This window comes from Aquarana catesbeiana, linkage group LG04 (assembly GCF_042186555.1).
Source record: "Aquarana catesbeiana isolate 2022-GZ linkage group LG04, ASM4218655v1, whole genome shotgun sequence".
In the NCBI taxonomy this organism is placed as follows: Eukaryota; Metazoa; Chordata; class Amphibia; order Anura; family Ranidae; genus Aquarana; species Aquarana catesbeiana.
Window position 1 is genome coordinate 419,715,672 of NC_133327.1, and position 20,463 is coordinate 419,736,134.

At 45.1% G+C, this 20,463-nt stretch overlaps 1 protein-coding gene across 1 annotated transcript in view; it reads right to left on the minus strand.

Moving 5' to 3' along the window:
• Positions 1 to 20,463, minus strand: part of MAP3K5 (mitogen-activated protein kinase kinase kinase 5) — a 269,034-nt gene that overhangs the window by 36,097 nt on the left and 212,474 nt on the right. The window contains exons 17-20 of the mRNA XM_073627344.1: positions 10,779 to 10,915; positions 9,079 to 9,184; positions 6,727 to 6,884; positions 3,545 to 3,722 (exon numbers count right to left, since the gene is read on the minus strand). Coding sequence (XP_073483445.1) covers positions 3,545 to 3,722; positions 6,727 to 6,884; positions 9,079 to 9,184; positions 10,779 to 10,915 — 579 coding nt within the window. The remainder of the gene's footprint in view (positions 1 to 3,544; positions 3,723 to 6,726; positions 6,885 to 9,078; positions 9,185 to 10,778; positions 10,916 to 20,463) is intronic.

Here is a 20,463-nt window from a genome sequence, read left to right on the forward strand (position 1 = left end):
GGGGAGTCAATGGTGGAGAAAGATCTGGGTGTTCTGGTAGATCATAAATTTAATAATAGCATGCAGTGCCAAACTGCAGTTTCAGCAGCAAAATACTCTCTTGTATCAAAAGCGGTATGGACTACAGAGAGAGAGAGAGAGAGAGAGAGAGAGAGAGAGAGAGAGAGAGAGAGAGAGACAGACATAATTTTGCCCCTGCACAAAAAAATAGACCTCATCTAGAACATGGATTTCAGTTTTGGGCATTGGTTCACAAAAACGATATTGGGGAACTGGAGAGGAGGCCAAAACTGATAAGAGGCATGGAGGAGCTCAGCTATGAGGAAAGAATAGCTGAACTGACATGATTCCCCCTTGGGAGGAGGAGATTAAGGGAGGATATGTCCACATGTATAAATACATAGGTGGTTTATATAGTAAAATTTGTATTGAGCTATTCACTTTAAGGTCATTACCGAGGCCAAAGTGGGGGGGGGGGGGGTGCTCTTTACATCTGGAGGAAAATTGGCTCAAACTGCACATGTAGATAGACTTTTTCACAGCAAGAGCTGTGAAAATGTGGAATAGACTCCCTCAAGAACGGTCTCTGGCCAGCTCAGTAGATTGTTTTAAATAAAAGAGCTGGGGGCGTTTCTAAATGTACAAAATATAACTGGATATTAATATTTAAATGTAAGAATGACAGGGGTAGTTGACCCAGGGAATATCCAATTGCATCATGGGGTATCAGGAAGGATTTTTTTTCCTCACTGGGGTGAACTGGATTATGCTTGTTTTGTTTTTTTGCCTTCCTCTGGATCAACCGTGGGTATAGGATTATGTATATGATGATCTTCTAATTGCGTTTTTTTTTTTTTAACTAGGACTAGTATATTTTTTCAACCTGACTATGTAATGATGTAACATGTTGCATGTTACACCCTAAACACAGGTTTAACATGTAACAGATTACTAAAGGTGAACTTAGCCTTTAACAACTGATCCTTAAATGTTCCCTTGTTTCCAGGGAGCACTTTTTACCTAAAATCCAATTTTAGGTCCTTATTTTTTGCAAGCCATCCTTCCCACCTCTGTCCTAAAGCCTTGTTCACAGAGCCAGCAGTTCTACTGACCGCTTTTCAGAGGGCAGTGGAGCAGCAGCTTTTAGGCATTCAGGTGATGATATTGCTGCCTCCTGAATGCCTGTTTTTTTTTTTTTTTAACCAAATGACGATATTTCATGGTACTAATGTGCCACATCTGTGAGCCAAGTGTTTAACTTTTGACTTTAATAGGCAAGTTTGACAGGCAGTACCACCTGACAAACCCAATGCTTTGCTTTGCGGCTGCTTCATGTCTACAACCTTGGCTCCACTGCAGTCAGTGGAGCAGTGGTCTATTATTTCTGTCTGGTCAGGATTTCCAAGATGGGTATTTCATTTCTTCCACCTGCTTCTGGGAGAACCTTCTAGAATATAGGGCAGGGAGACTCAAATGATATGCCCCAGCCAATCCCTGGAAGGAGATGTCCAGAAGGTGGCCTGGGATGTGATAAACATTTTAGAGGCCTTTCCAGAGTTTTCTTTCCTCTTCAGGGAGGGTTCCAGTTTTCCTGGGGTTGCTGCTCCTGGGAGGCAGCTATACTGAGTCAAGGATTGCAGTTTGGGCCTCAGCAGGTGCTGAGAAGATTACTGATGGATTTTTGCTGGAGGGCACTGTCCTGGTCTGGAGAAGGATCTTTTGTCTCCCTCACGGAGGAACTACCTGTGGAAGCTGAGTGGCAGACAGCTCCTAGGACATTGTGAGTAAGACCTGTGCTTGGGACTTGCATTTGTGATGCAGCTATAAGGATTTGTGCTAGAAGTTTCTCCTCTTATTGATTGTTTTGAAGTATCCAAAACCCCTGAACCCCTCTCCTGTTTCAAGTTACTCAGCAATAAATCCTAAAAAGACATCCCCTAGACTGAGCATGTATTGTCAGTGTGCATGGAACTGTGCTTTTGACTGCTAGCCTCTGTACTAGGAAGGGAGACCTGTGTATATTCTCAGCAGCCCCTTTGGGGGTGAGTACTACATGTTTTATTCACATTCATGATCTAGACACGGTCTAGGCACAGGTCTAGCTGCAACTGGGGGTGCTCCATGTTGTCACTATCCAGCAACTGTTTAAAACAGAGTTGGTGACAGCTGTCTTTGCCCTCCCAGCTAGCCTAATAGCATTTCCTGGATGGTGATAGCACTCATAAAACTCTCAAGCCATGGCTAGAGCTCATACATGTGGTCAGACTAGCGCAGCTCATACACAAGTCAGAAAAAAAAGGACTAATTTCCCCTATCTACACACTTGATGTGGATGAGGGAATCCTCCCTGCTCAGCTACTCTATTATGACAGCGGGGAGACTTCCCTGCCATCAAAAGACATTGATCAGCAATGCCAGCTACAGCCGACAGCACTGATCGAGTTGTAAAAATCCGACAGGGTGGTTTTAAAGAAGTCTTATTTCGATTCATGTATGGTCGGTTTAAGCCTAAAGCAGGTATTAGTTGAGTATAAGTACGAAAGGAGGAAGAAAAAAATGCACCTAAAGTTTGATTTAAGGTTTGTTTCGGCTAGGCCAAAACTTTCATCTTTTGTTTTTATTGATGAAAGACCTGCCAGTGCAAACCTAATATGTAAACAAGTTAAATAATATTAGATGATAAAAAACCGTGACAGATGGAGGAAGCCACTGGGAAAGAGAGAATGATTCTTCATTAACTTTAGATAATAAAGCTCAAGTAAAGCAATTTTTTTTTTCGTATTGGATAGAAAGATGAAGGGTTAGAACCTCTGTTTTTTTTCTGTCTCATCCTTTCTCTTTAACAGTATCAGATGGCAGGTAGCAATGGGAAATCTCTCCAATGGCAACACAGCCAGCAAAAAAGGACTTTATATGATTAAGTGAGGAAAAGTTAAGACCTCAAAATATTCAAAGCAAACTCCCCTATCCATCCATGTCTTTTTTTTGCTGAGAAATCATTTGAAAAACACCCCCTAGCATTACTGGCTGTGGCCATCTTGAGTAGGGGTAGATGATTCATATAGCTATCTGGTATCCATCTGTCCTTAGCACAGGCTGGCAGGCAGGGGGGTGTGCTTAGCTGAGAAAACCCCTCCTCCACTCCTGAAGACTGTTGGGATGTATGACATAATTTGCCTAGGCCTGGAAACCAGGAAGTCAACGAAGAAATAAAAAAAAAAAAAGTTTAAAACAAGTAAATGTGATATATACGTTATCTATTTACTAATGCTAGCAGAATAAGGATTAAAAGTAATCGATGAGTGACTGAGAGAGTGAAGTTCCCCTTTAAGGAAAAATCTCACACGTGTGACCACACTGCAATAAAAGCTTGCCAGAGGTTCCAGCTCCTCCCCACTTTATCCAACACAAAAAAGGAAATACATTTAAGCTTATAACAACTGAGAGAGGCCACTGCTGCATCAAAATCTTCTCAGGTTGGTATAAATCCTATGTAAAAACAAAATAGTCAAGAATGTGTGCATTAGGAAAGTTCCGCTTTTACCCGACAATTTTAGATTGGACCTTCGCTTTTTAACGGAAACCCTCAAAAAATCATCCATAAGTAAGTCAGTAGCAGTCGCACGTTTCACAGGATCTGGTTCAAAGCAGCGCAGTAGAAAGGCCTTGGCTTCTGCTGACATGGATTCAGGTATTTCTGGATGGATTTTAAACATGCCAACCTATGTAAAAAAAATGGTAGTAAATAAGTTATTTTTGTGTTAAAATGTTTGTTTACCACATGTACAGTTATACTGTTACATAACAATAGTTTATATCATATGCCATTTGTTATGAATCTGGTGAAGTACGTAACCAAAAACATACATATAATGTGCCTCATATAAAGTCCCAAACCCCCCCCCCCCTTTTTGATATATGAATCTGGTGAAGCTTTGCATAGTAGCCAATCATCTTCTAACTTTTTTGCAGAGCTGCACCAAATTTTGCACTCTCCAGTTTTAGTAACCCCCATTGCTTTCCTAGTCCATATACTCTATAATCACCAACTAAATTTGCCTTACTTTTTTACTAACACAGGGGCAGAAAGAATATGTTTCATAATGTCTGGTCAAGGTGGATAGAGGAACCCTCCACAGTGGATGATTCGGGCCCTTGAACATTTCACTAACCCCTGGAAGTTTTGTATCGTTCATGACTATTTTGCCCATTTGTATGTATTTATAAGGGTAGATGCTCTGTAGCTTTTTTTCTTTTTTGATGCTGTGGGCTGGTTCCTGAGCCATCATATTAGGGGTTTGTTCATTGTTATGCCGCATACACACGGTCGGACTTTCTAGAAAGCTAGGTCCGACGTACTTGCCGCCAGACTTCCGGCGGACTACCGCCGGACTTTCTGAACGGCCGGACTTGCCTACACACGGCCGGACTTTCCAGAATCCGGTCTTCCCGACGGACTTCCGCCGGACTTTCAGAATGAACGGACTTTCCCACACACGGACAAGTCCGTTCATTTTGAACGTGACTTGGGTACGACGGGACTAGAAAAGGAATTCAATCTCGCCGCTTTTTTTGGCGAGATTGAAACCTTGCGAGCCCCGTCGCAGGCCCTTAGGTCTGGTATGGAACTTTAAGGGGAACCCCCTACGCCGAAAAACCGGCGTGGGGGTCCCCCCAAAATCCATACCAGACCCCGATCCGAGCACGCAGCCCGGCCGGTCAGGAAAGGGGGTGGGGACGAACGAGCGCCCCCCCCCCCTCCTGAACCGTACCAGGCCGCATGCCCTCAACATGGGGGGGTGCTTTGGGGGAGGGGGCGCCTTGCGGTGCCCCCCCACCACAAAGCACCTTGTCCCCATGTTGATGAGGACAAGGGCCTCTTCCCGACAACCCTGGCCGTTGGTTGTCGGGGTCTGCGGGCGGGGGGGCTTATCGGAATCCGGGAGCCCCCTATAATAAGAGGGCCCCCACATCCCGGCCCCCCCACCCTATGTGAATGAGTATGGGGTACATGGTACCCCTACCCATTCACCTAGGTAAAAAGTGTCAATAATAAAACACAACACAGGTTTTTAAAATAATTTATTAAACAGCTCCGGGGGGGGTCTTCTTCCGTCTTCGGGGGTCCCTCTGGTTCATCTTCTCCCGGCGTCCGGTTGGTTCTTCTCCGCTCTCCGGCCTCTTCTCCCGGTGTCCCAGGTCTTCGGCCGGCCCCTCCGCTGTCTTCAGGTAGCTCTATTGCCAGCGGAGGTCCGGACTTCTTGGCTTCTTGGCTTCTTGTGTTCTCTTCTCTTCCCCCAGATGTTGACACGACGCTCTCTCCGGCTGGACTGGTCTCTGAGGGCTGCGTTGTGACTTATATAGGCGGAGACCCCGCCCCCATATGATGTCACAGTCCCTGGGCATGCTGGGACTGTGACGTTTTAGGGGGCGTGGTCGACCACGCCCCCTAAAACGTCACAGTCCCAGCATGCCCAGGGACTGTGACATCATATGGGGGCGGGGTCTCCGCCTATATAAGTCACAACGCAGCCCTCAGAGACCAGTCCAGCCGGAGAGAGCGTCGTGTCAACATCTGGGGGAAGAGAAGAGAAGAGAACACAAGAAGCCAAGAAGCCAAGAAGTCCGGACCTCCGCTGGCAATAGAGCTACCTGAAGACAGCGGAGGGGCCGGCCGAAGACCTGGGACACCGGGAGAAGAGGCCGGAGAGCGGAGAAGAACCAACCGGACGCCGGGAGAAGATGAACCAGAGGGACCCCCGAAGACGGAAGAAGACCCCCCCCCCGGAGCTGTTTAATAAATTATTTTAAAAACCTGTGTTGTGTTTTATTATTGACACTTTTTACCTAGGTGAATGGGTAGGGGTACCATGTACCCCATACTCATTCACATAGGGTGGGGGGGCCGGGATGTGGGGGCCCTCTTATTATAGGGGGCTCCCGGATTCCGATAAGCCCCCCGCCCGCAGACCCCGACAACCAACGGCCAGGGTTGTCGGGAAGAGGCCCTTGTCCTCATCAACATGGGGACAAGGTGCTTTGTGGTGGGGGGGCACCGCAAGGCGCCCCCTCCCCCAAAGCACCCCCCCATGTTGAGGGCATGCGGCCTGGTACGGTTCAGGAGGGGGGGGCGCTCGTTCGTCCCCACCCCCTTTCCTGACCGGCCGGGCTGCGTGCTCAGATCGGGGTCTGGTATGGATTTTGGGGGGACCCCCACGCCGGTTTTTCGGCGTAGGGGGTTCTCCTTAAAGTTCCATACCAGACCTAAGGGCCTGAGATGCCCCCCGCGCTCGCCGCAATGGGAAAATTAGTTTTTCCTATTGCAGCGAGCGCGAGATGCAGTAACCTGCTCCTCCGTCGTATCTGGTCCTTCGGACTAGCATACAGACGAACGGGCTTTCCGTCAGGAACTGAGTCCGGCGGAGGTACGACGTAAAGATTTGAAGCAGGCTTCAAATCTAAAGTCTGTCGGATTTCCGCCCGAAACGGTCCGTCGGAAGTCCGATGGAGACCACACATGGTCGGATTGTCCGCCGGACTTGGTCCGGCGGCGTCGGACTTTTGCAGGTGAAAAGTCCGACCGTGTGTACGCGGCATTAGAGTTACTATGTGTAATATTACAAGCGCCCCTTCCCCCACAGGTTAGGTCATTGAAGTCTGTATTCTTTTTGTTGTTTTATATCTATGCACAACGATTAAAAATAGATTTACAAAAAAAAACCTTACTTTGAACATGGCAGCCTGTGGCTCTCCTAATTCATAAAATGGAGGCTTTCCTGTGGCCATCTCTATTACAGTGCAGCCTAGGGACCATATGTCAGCTGGCTTCCCATATCCTCTTGGACCTTTGTCTATTATTTCTGGAGCCATATATTGAAGTGTGCCTGAAACAAGCAACATTCCATCAATTAACACACACAACAAAATCAATTCACAATCACATAAAAAAAAAAAAAACAGAACCAAACACATTTTTTCGTCACTCAAGAAACTCAATTATCCCATTATATAAAAGCAAATTCATTTTTATTTTATCCGCACGTGACTGGCTATTCAAAGTGAACATAGCTGCAATTGACTGAAGATTCTCAACTCCTTCAGTAAATCAACCTCAGAGTTTCTGTGCTTACAGATACAGTACTTCCACTGAAACCCAGTAAAGAAATTTGGATTTTTGGATTTTCCCATGTACAGAAAAAAACATGGGATTTCCAGTTTGCAAAAACAGCCATAATAGTGATATCATCTTCCAGCTGTTACAGTTATGACATTGTGATACCTGGTTCTTGACAGTACATTTGTGTGCTATACCTAAGTATAATATTGTATATTACAGCAACACAACTACTACAATATGTGACATTAATGGGTATGTTTCCTAAACTTGTCATAACGTAAGCTTTTTTTCACATAGTAATGTTTTTCAACTTTTGTAACATGGCATCTAATCCCTATAAACATTGAACCTGGAGCCACATTATTCTTAAAGGATGTCTGAAGTCTCGTATAAAAAAAAATGTCATACTTACAGTTGCTTTTGCACAGAGTGGCCCCGATCCTCCTATTCTGAGGTCCCTCAGCGGTGCTCCTGGCTCCTCCTCTTCTTGAGTGCCCGGTTGGAGAGCCGCTCTACCTCAGGGCACTCGTGCGGGCGCGCTCCTCTGTCCTGCTCCTGCATCCAGTGACACAGACAGCAGAACTTGGCCCCAGCTCCCGTGTCACTGGATTTGATTGGTAGCAGCGGGAGCCAATGGATGCGCTGCTATCAATCTATCCAATCGGGACCCAAAACACCGACTGGAGCTGGTGTGCTCGTCCCCGTCACTGGAAAGACTGGGTTCAGGTAAGCAAATGGGGGGCTCTGGGGGGTAGCTGCATCACAGGAGTTTTTTCACCTTAATGCATAGAATTCATTAAGGTGAAAAACCTCGAGGGTTTAGAACCCCTTTTAAGGATAAGTTCACCTTTTCACAAAAAATAATAAATGTACATTTTTTGCAGGTAAAAAAAAAATAGAATTTATTATTTTTTGTTGCAAGAGCCTCTAAAGCATGAAACCAACTGGTGCCATGCAGGTCTCCTGCAGATCTGTCAATGTATCTGATTCTTTGTAGCCCATACGAGGAAGCCGATACACACTGACAGGAAGCACCACAGCATTCACAGTTTTCCATTCACAGAGAGCTGTGAATGAGTGATGTGGGGGGAGAAGGGGCTGGTGCATTGATACCATGTTACATGTTACACCCCGAACATGACATGTAACATGTTATGAAAGGTTTTGCGCCGCTTTTGACCGCTAGCAGGGTGCTTTTAACCCAAAAAAAGGGGTTTAAAACTCCAGTTTTGTGGCACTTTCAAATCGCTTTTCAGTCGCTTTGAAAGAGCTGCCCATTCATTCCAATAGGCAGGGCATTTTGGGAGCGCTAAATACATCGCTCCCAACCTGCCCCAAAGATGCTGCTTGCAGGACTTTTCCTAATGTCCCGCAAGCGCACCGCCCGGGTGTGAAAAGTCACACTGGAATGAATAGGAGGCAGTTAACAGGTGCTTAGCAGAGGCTATTTCCAGTGCTAAATCGCCTGAAAACCGCCCCAGTGTGAAAGGGGTCTTAGGGTCAGTGTCGACAGGCTTTTGCTGCTCTCCACAAACAAGTCTGTGGGAATGCAAAAGCAACTTGAAGCAGTTCAAATGCAGGTCTCAAACTGATGTCAAAAGCACGCTACATTTGCCCATCTAAGTACATAAACTCTGCCGCTTATGTGTGCACCACATATGTATAATGAAAACAAATCAGTAGACCTAACAAAGTTAATTTACTAAAAGTGAATTTTAACTATCTTAGTAAATGAGGTGAAACTAAAGGAAAATTCACTTTGCAAGGAAAGTTTAAAAAGCTGGATTTTTGCTCACACACGATTGGTAGTCAGCTTAGCTTTACCGCATTCACTATGCTAAGTGAATTTTCACTTTGCTCAGTAAAGGAGGTGAGGCTATGATTAAATTAATTATTTAATCACTTGCTTAAAAAATTCCAGTTTTTGAATTTTTTTTGTGTATTTTTTTGTGTAAACTTACCAGTGAATGTCTCTGTATTTGGGTTGATCCCAGCCAGCCTCTTAGATGTACCAAAGTCAGAGATTTTCAGAACACCGCTATAGGTGTTAATTAATACATTATCCCCCTAGAATAAAAAAATTGCATGTTAATTAGCGTTGACAAAAGGGGAAGGTTTCTTGATAATTATATGCAGGTGAGCCAAAAACCCATTAAACTGTAAATACAAGGATATGAGTAACTTACTAAGGTAATTTTAGATACATTCCACCATATGCTGAAATTATTGTGGAATTCAGGGACCAAATTCTCTGTGAACAATACCCAAAATTATTGTTACTCATACTTTCCCTTTCTGCCATTTGGATGTCAATCTACTTCCTAAAACTCAGTCTTTCTAAAATTAAGCTCATATTCTCCTTCCATCCCATGTGCTTATTACCCCAACCTTCCCATCAAGATCAAAAGCACACCTATCAGTCACTTTCCTTATTCCAGGGTGTTAGGTATAATCTTGAACTCTGACCTCTCCTTCCAGCCCCACATCCAATGTACAAATCTTGCCCCCTCAGCTTTCGTAACATTTTAAATGCACACTCCTTCCTAACTACCTACACAGCCAAGCTAATCCATTACCTTGTTATCTTTTGCCACGACTACTGCAACTTCCCCCTTATTGGCCTACCTTTACACAGTCAAAAAAATTCACAACAACATACAAGTCCATTCACAACTCTGCCCTCATCTACATCACTTCAAAGTATCGTTATCTAAACTCTGCCCACCAGCCGAATCTCAAAGTATCAATCAAACTGTCCTCTTCACTCCTCCCAAGACCTCCTGATTTCTAGCTCCTATGTCAACACTCCCATGCTCACTTCCAGGTCTACTCCAGAGTCTGTTCACCTTTGGGCGATCCCTGGAAACTGATCTCCTTAGAGAAGCCTATCCTGTTTCTACCCAACAACCAGACTTTTATCTTCTCCATCAACATCATGTCCCCATCATTATTACCATTTGTGGTGGTTACAGGAAATAAATTTGCTCTGTGTATGGGCTGCTTAAAAGAGAAAATCTGCCCATGTGGATAGAAGTAGTATCAGTTGCTTTGTTGGCTCCCATATTGTTTCTGGATGCAGGTCAAAGATTTGGATAAACAAACTGCTGATTATTTCATTGAGCATTTTTTTTCCAATTCTTTATTTGTGTGAGACATGCAGAAATACGGAAATCATCACATTGGTGTGCAAAAAAAAAAAAAAAAAGAAAGAAACAATCCAGTTACAAGACCAAGCGTACAAACACCACATTGTAGTATTCAATGTTCTAAAGTCACAGGGAAACCATCCCTGAACTTCCGGGTCTAGGGGGTCTCTGTATCCTGCATGACAATTTTCCCACTGCTTTCGCCGTTTTCGTAAATTAAAAGTGGAAAAATAAGGCAGAGAAGACTCAGTGGATCTTAACTATTCAAAGAGAACAGTGGGGAAGAAGCAGAAAAAGAAGAAAAAGGTGGGGATGGTGAGAGCAGGAAATAAAAAGAGAGAGAGAGAGAGAGAGAGAGAAAAAAAAAAGGTGGGGGGAGGTGTTGAGCATTTTGATATTTTGTTTTTCCTTGTTACATTAACTTAACTTACTGTAACACACACATAAAACTGTCAGGACTGTTGCCTGACTCTTTCAATGAAAAAAAAGCAATACTTAGAATATTTAGCACTGACCTTTATATCTCGATGAACAATCTGATTGTCATGAAGATATTTTAAGCCTTCAAGAATCTGTTTGGTATAAAAGGCGATTGTTTGCTCATTTTGTTTTAGTGGTCCCCATTTTGATCGCAGAAGAGCAGAAAGGCTTCCTATAATAATAAAAAAAAATATTTATCCTGGCTCCTATTAGACAATACTAAATAGTCCACTAACTGTATTCACAAGTTATATTAAAGTGGTTCTAAAGGCAGAACATTTTTTACCTTAATGCATTTCCTGCATTAAGGTAAAAAAATGTCCCTGTAGTAGTATCACCCCCTCACCCACCCTATATACTTACCTGAGACCTATCTCAATCCAGACCTGTGCCCATCTGCAGCTGCGCTGCTCTCTGTTCCTCTCCTACAGGACACAAAGGCAGCAGCGGGAGCCATTGTGTCAGGAAAGACGCAAGTACCAGTCTCGCTAATATCGCTGCCTTCCTTCGCACATGCGCGGTAGAGCGGCACTCCGGCGCATCCCTGGGCACAATACAGAGAAACGGCTAATGCGCGTGCGCAATTCGGCTAAACGGCTAATGCTTGTGTGCAATTCAGTGAAACGGCTAATGCGCGTGCGCGATTCAGCGGAAAGGCGAACGTGCGTACGCAATAGCGCGCACAACGTGAGCCTCCCACTGGCCTATAAAAGCCACTCTGTGCCATGACCAGATTGCTGGTTTGTCTTTCAGCTCCCTGTGTGTTTCCTGCTTGTATCCTGATTCTTGATTACCTGTTGTGACCTGGATTGACCTTGACCTGCTCTGATCTCTACCGCATCTGACCCTCGGCTTGCCTCTCGGACTTCTCCACTTGCTTACTGTGTTTGACCCTCGGCCTGTCTACGGATTTTGCTTCCTGTCTCCAGTGATTGACCCTCAGCCTGCTCCTGGACTTTGCTATTGTTTTCAGTGCTCGACCCCTGGCTTGCTCACAGACTTTGCTTCCAGTTACCTGTGTTTGACCCTCGGCCTGTTTACGGACTTTACTATCAATCCTCAGTACTAGTCATCAGCCTGCTGACAGACCTGCTAACAGTCCTTTGCACTAGACTGTTTTTGCCTATCTAGAGACTATTACTAGTCAACGGTGTTTGACCCCCGGCCTGTTGTTGGATCAGCTGTTCATCCTCCTTCATTGAGCTTCGGCATCTTCCAGTCCTGCACAGCTGTCTCACTACCGGTGACCTTCACGCAAGACCTACCCAGCCTGCTGGTGACTCGTGCCTCTTTGTGCCCTTCACCCCTGTACCATCTCCAGGAGTGGAGTGCGCTTAGTCGGAAGAGGTTACCGCTCTCAGCATCTCGGCCTCGTGAGTACCCTTATCTGACACATTGACTCCTGCTGCTGCCAATCAAATCCTGTGAGAGGGAGTAGGGGGCGGGGCTGAGCTGTTTAGCTTGGCTTGGGAGCGAGCCCGCATGTCTGCCCCCATAGCAAGCGGCCTGCTATGGGTGCAGACACAGATAAGGAGGAGCAGACAACGCTGACTGGATCCCCAGGAAAAAAGGGTTGGGGCCGCTCAGTGCAATATCACTGCACAGAGCAGGTAGCTATAACATGTTTGTTATTTTAGAAAAAAAAAATAAAGCATTTGCAACCACTTTAAATTCAATCCAGGACTTACAGAATAAATATCAGTAAGTGCCGGTTTACACTAGTGCGATGCGAGAACCCTGCAAATCCAGTGTGGGTTCCCACATCGCACCTGAATCGCACAGTGGTTCACACTGTGATCTGCGAACCGCTGTGGGTGTCAATGTAAAGTTAACAACACCCCCAGATCGGTTCTCAGATCGCAGTGAGAACTGTCAAACATGAACACCCATGCGTTCCGATTCCAGTGCGGACCAAAAAAAGGGTCCTGCACTATTTTGGTGCGAATGAGATGTGATTTCAGCCATACAGTTTGTATGGCTGAAATCGCATTGCACAGACATCGCATGAGATGTGAACAGCAACACGGTGCGAATCACATGCAATGTCTGGCATCGCACTAGTGTGAACCAGGCCTTAGTCTCAGATAGTCACAGATTTTACTAGTTTGTTTAACTGAGACACGTTCTCTCTACTCAGGCTAAATCCACTATAATAACCCTCACTAATGCTTTTAGTAAGATTATGAGTCACTTTTTTACGTTCAACCAGCGGGTTGAATGAAAAAATATACCCGATTTCCCCATCCTCACATTTGAGGTGGATGGGGGAATCCTCCTCACTGAGTCATTGTATTCTGACAATGGGACTCCCGTTATAGCCTGCAAGGTTGATTGAGCGGAAATTTGCCAACAGGGTGGTTGAAAAAAAGTCAGCCGGTAGATGGACTTCTGTCCAACTACAGTGCCCATACATGGATCAAAATTCACCCGTTCCCTGATGAAAATGCAGATGTCAAGAAGTGACTTGTATCGTATTTGTATGCATTTGGATGTATTTAGGATAGCATAAGTGACAAAATTGTTGTAGGAGGGGATGGGAAGCAGAGCTTGGAAAAAGTTATAGTTTCTCTGTCACCTATCCAGAGGTTGACGCAATTGTTCATAGTTTACAAAGTGTACTGTACGCTCCTAAAACCTTTTTCAGTGGCATCATCGGGATAATTCTAACTACCCAAGATATCTGGATGGACCAGCTGTAGTGAATGCCATAAATACAGTATATAGTCTTTTGTTTACTTTATGAAGCATGTGCCTCTTATAGGAATGATTCGGGACTTGCCTAGAGCCTTTAGTTTTATTGTAGTCTTATTATATTACATCTGCAACAACCTCTTTTTCCAGTCGAGACATGTGAGAACAACTCATCTTCAAGAATGTACCAGTACATAACAGATATGGTAACTGAACTGAGAAGCAGCAATGTTCTGGTAGTATCTGTTTTACTAACTGATACAGCATTGCACTTATCCTGTTTGTAACATCAATGCATGTGGGGTGATTTACTAAAGGCAAATAGAGAGGGAGGCATACTAAAACTGGAGAGTGCAAACTCTGGTGCAGCTCTGCATAGAAACCAATCAGCTTCCAGGTTTTATTGTCAAAGCTTCACTGAACAAGCTGAACTTAGAAGCGGATTGGCTACCATGCACAGCTGCACCCGATTCCGCATTCTCCAGTTTTAGTAAATCAACCCCACAGTGTTCATTGTGCAATGGAAGTTGCACTTTACAAGGGAGTTTTCCCTAAAGCGAAAAAAAGCGAATTTACCCTTAGACCCCTTTCACACTGGCAGCGCGGGGGTGTCGTGGTAAAGCGCCGCTAGTTTTATCGACGCTTTACTGTAATTTTAGAGGCACTTTTCAGCTGCTAGTGCGGCGCTTTTAACCCCCGCTAGCGGCTGAAAAAGGGTTAAAAGCACTTGCAAAGCGCCGCTGCTGATGCGCTTTGCAGGCACTTCGGCAGCGCTGGCCATTGATTTCAATGGCAGGGGCGTTTTGGGAGCGCTGTATTCAGCGCTAATAAAACCGCCCCAAAGATGCTGCTTGCAGGACTTTTTTTCCTGTCCTGCAAGCGCACCACTCCAGTGTGAAAGCACTCGGGGTCTCACACTGGGACTGCAGAAGAGGCAGTTTACAGGCGATTTTCAGGCCCTATTTTTAGCGCAAAAACGCCTGTAAAACGCCTCAGTGTGAAAGTGGCCTACATGTTACTTTCTCTAAACTAGTGTACAACAGTTGTTCCATAGACAGTTACAGCAGAGCTCCACCCAAAAGGGGAAGCTCCGCTTTCTCGCACCCTCCCCCCCTCCACTGCCACATCTGGCACTTTTTGGAGGGGAGGGGGAAGCAGGTACCTGGTTTTGACAGATACCCGCTGCCACTTCCTGGTAAGATCGCCGCACAGCAATCTATGTCACGTCCAGCCCCTCCGCTGCATTCTGGGACCTGTGTGTGTCCCAGAAGACGTCGGGACTATTCAGAAAGCGCAGTGCGACTCGCACTTGTGCAATGGGAAACTGGCTCTGAAGCCTGAAAGCTTCACTGCTGGTTTCCCTTACTTGCAATGTCGGTGTCTGCACCTGAAACCGATGGACGAATCGGCTTGGGGTGCCGACATCACGGGATCCATGGACAGGTAAGTGTTCTCATATTAAAAGTTAACAGGTATAGTATTTGTAGCTGCTGACTTTTAATTTTTTTCCGCCAGACTGCATAGCTCCCAACTGTCCCTGATTTCGAGGGACTGTCCCTGATTTGGAGCAATGTCCCTCTGTCCTCCTCATTTGTGCCTCATTTTGGTCTGATCTGTATGGTTGTATATAAAATGCATTTTTTATCTTTCAAAAAAGTGTTTCCCAGTGCTAAACCTTTCATCCAATTTCTAAATTGCTGCATTTGTCAATTTTAAAAGCCAATATAAAGAAATTAGTGGTAAAAAAAAAGCACTTGTGGATTTAAATAACCTTTTTTTTTTGGTTATGCCCCCCTTAAGGGGCGTGGCAGGGGGCATGTCCTATGCGTACATACGTTTGCTAGTAGGTGTCCCTCATTCCCATCTCAAAATGTTGGGAGGTATGAGACTGGAACTTTAATGACAATTTTACTGCAAATTAAAATAAAAAGCCATGGGATAAATAGCACAGCAAACGCTTAAAGGGAAATTTCAAAACTACCCGTGCAGTGGGGCATCCCTCCACAAGGCAAAGGTTAAATACTTGTTTTGGTGTAGGGTACTGTTAAAAAGCAGTTTTACTTACCTTAATCCTCACACACCTGGCAGATGGTGCTCTCCTTTTCCCCCTGATGCTCCAGGTTGTGGGTGGGCCCCCTGATGTCCCCACTTACGATGCAGGACTGTTGGTCCTGCGTTTTACATGGTGACTTCATAATGCAACTGGCAGATGGAGTCCCCAAGACAAGTGGCTTTGGGGTGACCAGTTGCACAGAGAGGAGAAACCCCACGGGAGTGAGAATATAAGGCGACTAAAACTGTTTTTAATGATACCCTACAAAAAAAAAAAAAACTTGAGAATTTAAAGTGGAACTTTAAATCTTCCACCCCTCCATGCCACATTTGCCATGTCATTTTTTTCTTTGGGGGAGGGGGCAGGTAACTCGTTTTGACAGGTACCCACGCCCACTTTTGCTTGAATTGTGTTCTCCTCTCCCCCTCCCTCCCCACAGTCTTCAGTGCCATGTCACAGGTCCCAGAAGACTGTGGGACCACTCATAAAGTGCAGCGCACTGTGAAGCCGCAAGCAGCACAGCTGGCTGCCCACAGTTAGGATGACAGCCTTGGGAACCCAAAGTCTAGTGAAGAACCGGCCCAGGTGAGGATGGCGCAGGATCTCTGGACAGGTAAGTGTCTTTTTATTAAAAGTCAGTAGTTACAGGATTTGTAGCTGTTGACGTTTATTTTTTTCCAGAACGAACAACCTCTTTAAGCCCTGGTTCACATTGATGCGATTTTGTATGCGTTTCAGAATGCATTAAATCGCATGACAAGTGAAACAACATGACTTTCCATGGTGGCCATTCACATACAGTATATGCAGTTCAAATGCAATGCATTTTTAAAAAGGGTCTTGTGCCTATTGGGTGCATTACGATGTAATTTTCATCTCCATAGAGTCTAATGGATACTGCACAGAAAATGCATAGGTGTTCAAAGACTAAGCGATTTCAGTGCGATTTCTAGCAGGTTATAGTGTATTTCTGAGCAGATTTCCAAAGAGAGAGAGCACCGCAGCTGTATCCAAAACGCATTGGAATTGCACCTGAACCTGCATGAAGTCGCATTGGACATTAGTCCTTGAATCACACTACAAACCTCAGTCAAATTGCACTGCATAAGTGCAAACCTATGCTAAAGCCTCATACACATGAGAAAATCATGTTTTTTTTTTTAGCGTGCTAGTCTCATATCTAAAATGAAGAGGTTACTAAAGTCACAAAAAATCTCGCATGACAGAATACAACTTCGGAAGTGATGTTGTGTGTTGAATTGTATTGTAATATATTCTGTCATTTCTGAGCATGCGTGGTTTTAGTCTGGTATCATACAAGAACAATTTTTGTGCTTGTCCCTTCGGATACTTTCAGACGAACTGTCGTGATCGGCTCTTGAAAGCTCTGTACTACTGATCACACTATTTTACGATCGCTTAGAAAGTGGTATTTTCCACCGCTTTTCTCTTCATGTGTACTAGGCTTAACTCCTGCAGGGCCCAGCTGCAAGAGTAGTTTTAAAATTTCCTCAGAGAGAGAGACTCGCCCTTTTGTGGCAACTTGTGGAGACTTGCCCTTTTGTGACACCAGGAAGATTTTGCAAAGCTTTGATTTGTTAGGCAGGCCATACAAGGAAGAAATCTGCACGATTCCCCCATCAACACAGGCAGTGCTGACAGGGGAATCAGCAAGTGTCTTCTCCCAGCGGGGCGGGGGAACCCGTTCCCTCCAGGAGAAGACAATGATTATTGCTAGCGGCTATAGCAGCCTCTAGCGATAATCGTAAGATAATCCGGCAGGTTGGTTGTAACCAAGTTTATTGATCGATCAACTTTCAGTCTGCCCATTAAAGGTTCGAATCTCAGCTGGTTCCTGCTGAACCAGCCAAGATTCAAACCATGTATGGCTGACCTTAGGTGAGTGTTCATATAGTGTAATAGTCTGTTTGATTGGATGTAAACAGAATTGATTTTTCTGGTAAGCTAGTAAATAAAGGCTACCAAAAGACATTAGATAATCGTTAACATAGTGGTGGTCAACAGTAAGAAGAGATTTTGGGCTATACAGCTGTAAATTTTTGCAAATCTTCCTTCGGACGAATAATCTTTTTGCATGACGATTTTTCTATCTGTAAGTATAACAATGAACTTACACAATACACATTTTCAGTACCTGAAAAACCTAATTTACTATTATCTGGTACCATTTAGTGTGTATTTTTCTTTTTTCTTTCTTTACAATCTTTTTTTATTGAAATTTTGAAGAAATAAGAACAACTGTAACAATCCCACGCAGGGGATATAAACATAAAGTATATTGTGGTACAGCATAATAATGCACAATAAAAGCATATTTGATCGTAGAAATTATCAAACAACAGCCCTCCGGCGAAGGCCGGGGGTCAACATAGGGTAAATGAGCTTAGGTGCTCAGGGGTTGAGGCGTGAGATGGTCCACAAAAAATTCTTAAAAAATAAGACTAAAATCGGTGTCTTACGGACAGAAAAACAAAATAGAAAAAAACCCTGAAAAAACAAAAGATAGAGATGAGAGAGAGAGAGAGAGAGAGAGGAGAGAGAATATATGGCGAAGAGGGACACAAGAAATGAGAAGGAAAGACGGAGAAGGGAAAGAGGTGCAGAGCAGGAAGGTTGAGTAGGAAAAAGGGTTCCCCCAGGTCGGGGAGGGGGAAAGAGGAGGTCAATTAGCGCAGCCTAGGCTGGTCGGGTGCAGAGAGGGAAGAGCGTAGGACCACCACGGGCCCCACACCTTAAGGAACTTGGCATGGAAATCATGGAGAATGCTAGACATCTTCTCATTGATCATGAGAGTCGTTAGGGTGCTCTACACTTCTGCAAACGAGACAGCCGGTTTCTTCCAGGCCCTAGATATTGTACGCTTCGCAGCGATAAACAAGTAGCTGGCCAGCTTTGGCTGATAAGAAAAGAGGCCCGGGATCGGGCAATGGAGTAAGGCCAATTTGGCATCCCTGCGGGGGGATGTATGGAAGAGAGTGGACAGAAGACCGAAAACCCTCAACCAGAATCCCACTAGGCGAGGGCAGGACCACCAGATATGAAGTTTGTCTCCACGCTGACAGCAGCCCCTGAAGCATCCATCGCTGCAGGATGTGTTTGATTTGGCAATACGGAATGGAACCCAGTACCAGCGGAAGAGTACCTTATAGGATGCCTCTAGGGTAGCCGTGTTAAAGGAGCATTTCGCAATATTAGACCAGGCTTTGCTCCAGTCCGCTGGATCGATGTGTGATAAATCTCACTCCCAGTTGTGGACATAGGACAAGGAGGTTGGAGTTAAGGGAGGAGTAAATCAAAGATACGGTACCCGGAGACCCTGGAGGGTGTTGGCACGTTTGTTCAAAGGCCGTTTTCTGATAGGGAAACGTATCATTGCACCTGAGATAGGAGATCCAGTGTCGTAATTGAAGATAGCGGAAGAATTCCACTGGGGAAGCTTCATGAGCCTCTTGGATTGAGGTCCACAAGGGGAATGTGCGAGTTCCAAGAAAATGACGGACCTGTGTGAATCCATGGGCTGGCCACCAGGCGTAAACCTGAGGTTGTTCTAAGCCGGGGGGGAACAGTGGGTTATTGAGAAGGGGAAGGAGCGGGAGGGATGGGGACATGAGCCCACTGGAGTACCGAACCAAGTCCCAGAGTTTTAGGCTTCAGAGGTTTCAGAGGGCTGAGTGAGGGAGGGCGCATCTTAGGAGGGAGCCACAACGGGCAGAGATGGGAACCGGTGCACAGTTGGGGATCTCCAGGAGAACCCAGAATGGAATATCGGAGGTAGCTTGGAGCATCGCAAGCTGGGAGATTTGTGCAGCTTGATATTCTTTGGCAATGTTCAGGACTCCAAGCCCATCTCTCAGTCTGTGGGCATACAGGGTAAGGCGGGAAACCCTGGGACGCTTGTTGGGCCAGATAAAGGAGAGAAGCCTTTTCTGGAGGAGACACAAGAAAAATGCTGGGATCCGAACAGGTAGGGTCCGGAAAAAGTATAGGATCTTCGGAAGAACTGTCATCTTGATGGCATGGATGCGGCCAATCCAAGATAAGGTGGGGAACTGCCAGGATGCCATGAGCGCTGTGATGGTACGCAACAGGGGATGGTAGTTTGCTGAAAAAAGAGGGAGAGGGGGTCAACTTAACACTCAAATATTCTAAGGTAGAGCCGGACCAGCGGTATGGGAAGGAGGATTGAAGGTGCATGACCAGGGAGCTTGGAAGCGAAATCTTAATCGCAGTGGTTTTGTGGGGATTAATCTGGAGCCCTGAGATGGCAGCAAAGCCAAAGAGGGATTGTAGATTGGGCAAGGAGACAATTGGGTTAGTTAGGGTCAAGAGAACATCGTCCATAAACATATTTACTTTGTAACATTCGCCTGCGTATGGAATTCCATTAATGTTTGGATCAGCTCTAAGAGCCATGGCCAAGGGTTCAAGAGCAAGAATGGTATTTTTCTTTTTTCAAGGCCAAATCAATAATGCCAATGATAAGATCTTACATACTTTCATTCTAAAAAGTTAGCACTCTCCATTTCACACCTTATATTTACAGCGAAGTTGTGTTTGCTTTTCTCCCAGTCCTCCTTATATATATCTCCAGACACACAAACAAGGGCCTGTCTAATAATAACAGCTGCAATTCAGTAACCACAAACCACGGCATGACTACCTGCCTGTGTCTCATCTTACACTCTGGTACTGTATGTGTTCTGCTCTTCAACCCAAAAGATTTTCTCTCAGTCATTATGGTAATTGCTACCACACACTTCAGACCTCATCAGTTCCTGAAATCTCTTTAGACTAATGAAAATGACCGCTTTTAGCATTTCTCCCGGTCTCTCCAACTTTCCACTGACTGGCACAGGAAAGCTAAAAATGGAGAACTTACTAAATGAAGAAACTGTGACTGGGCAAATGTACAAGAAAGAAATCACCTTTATCAATATAAACGTTGAAACGTTGCT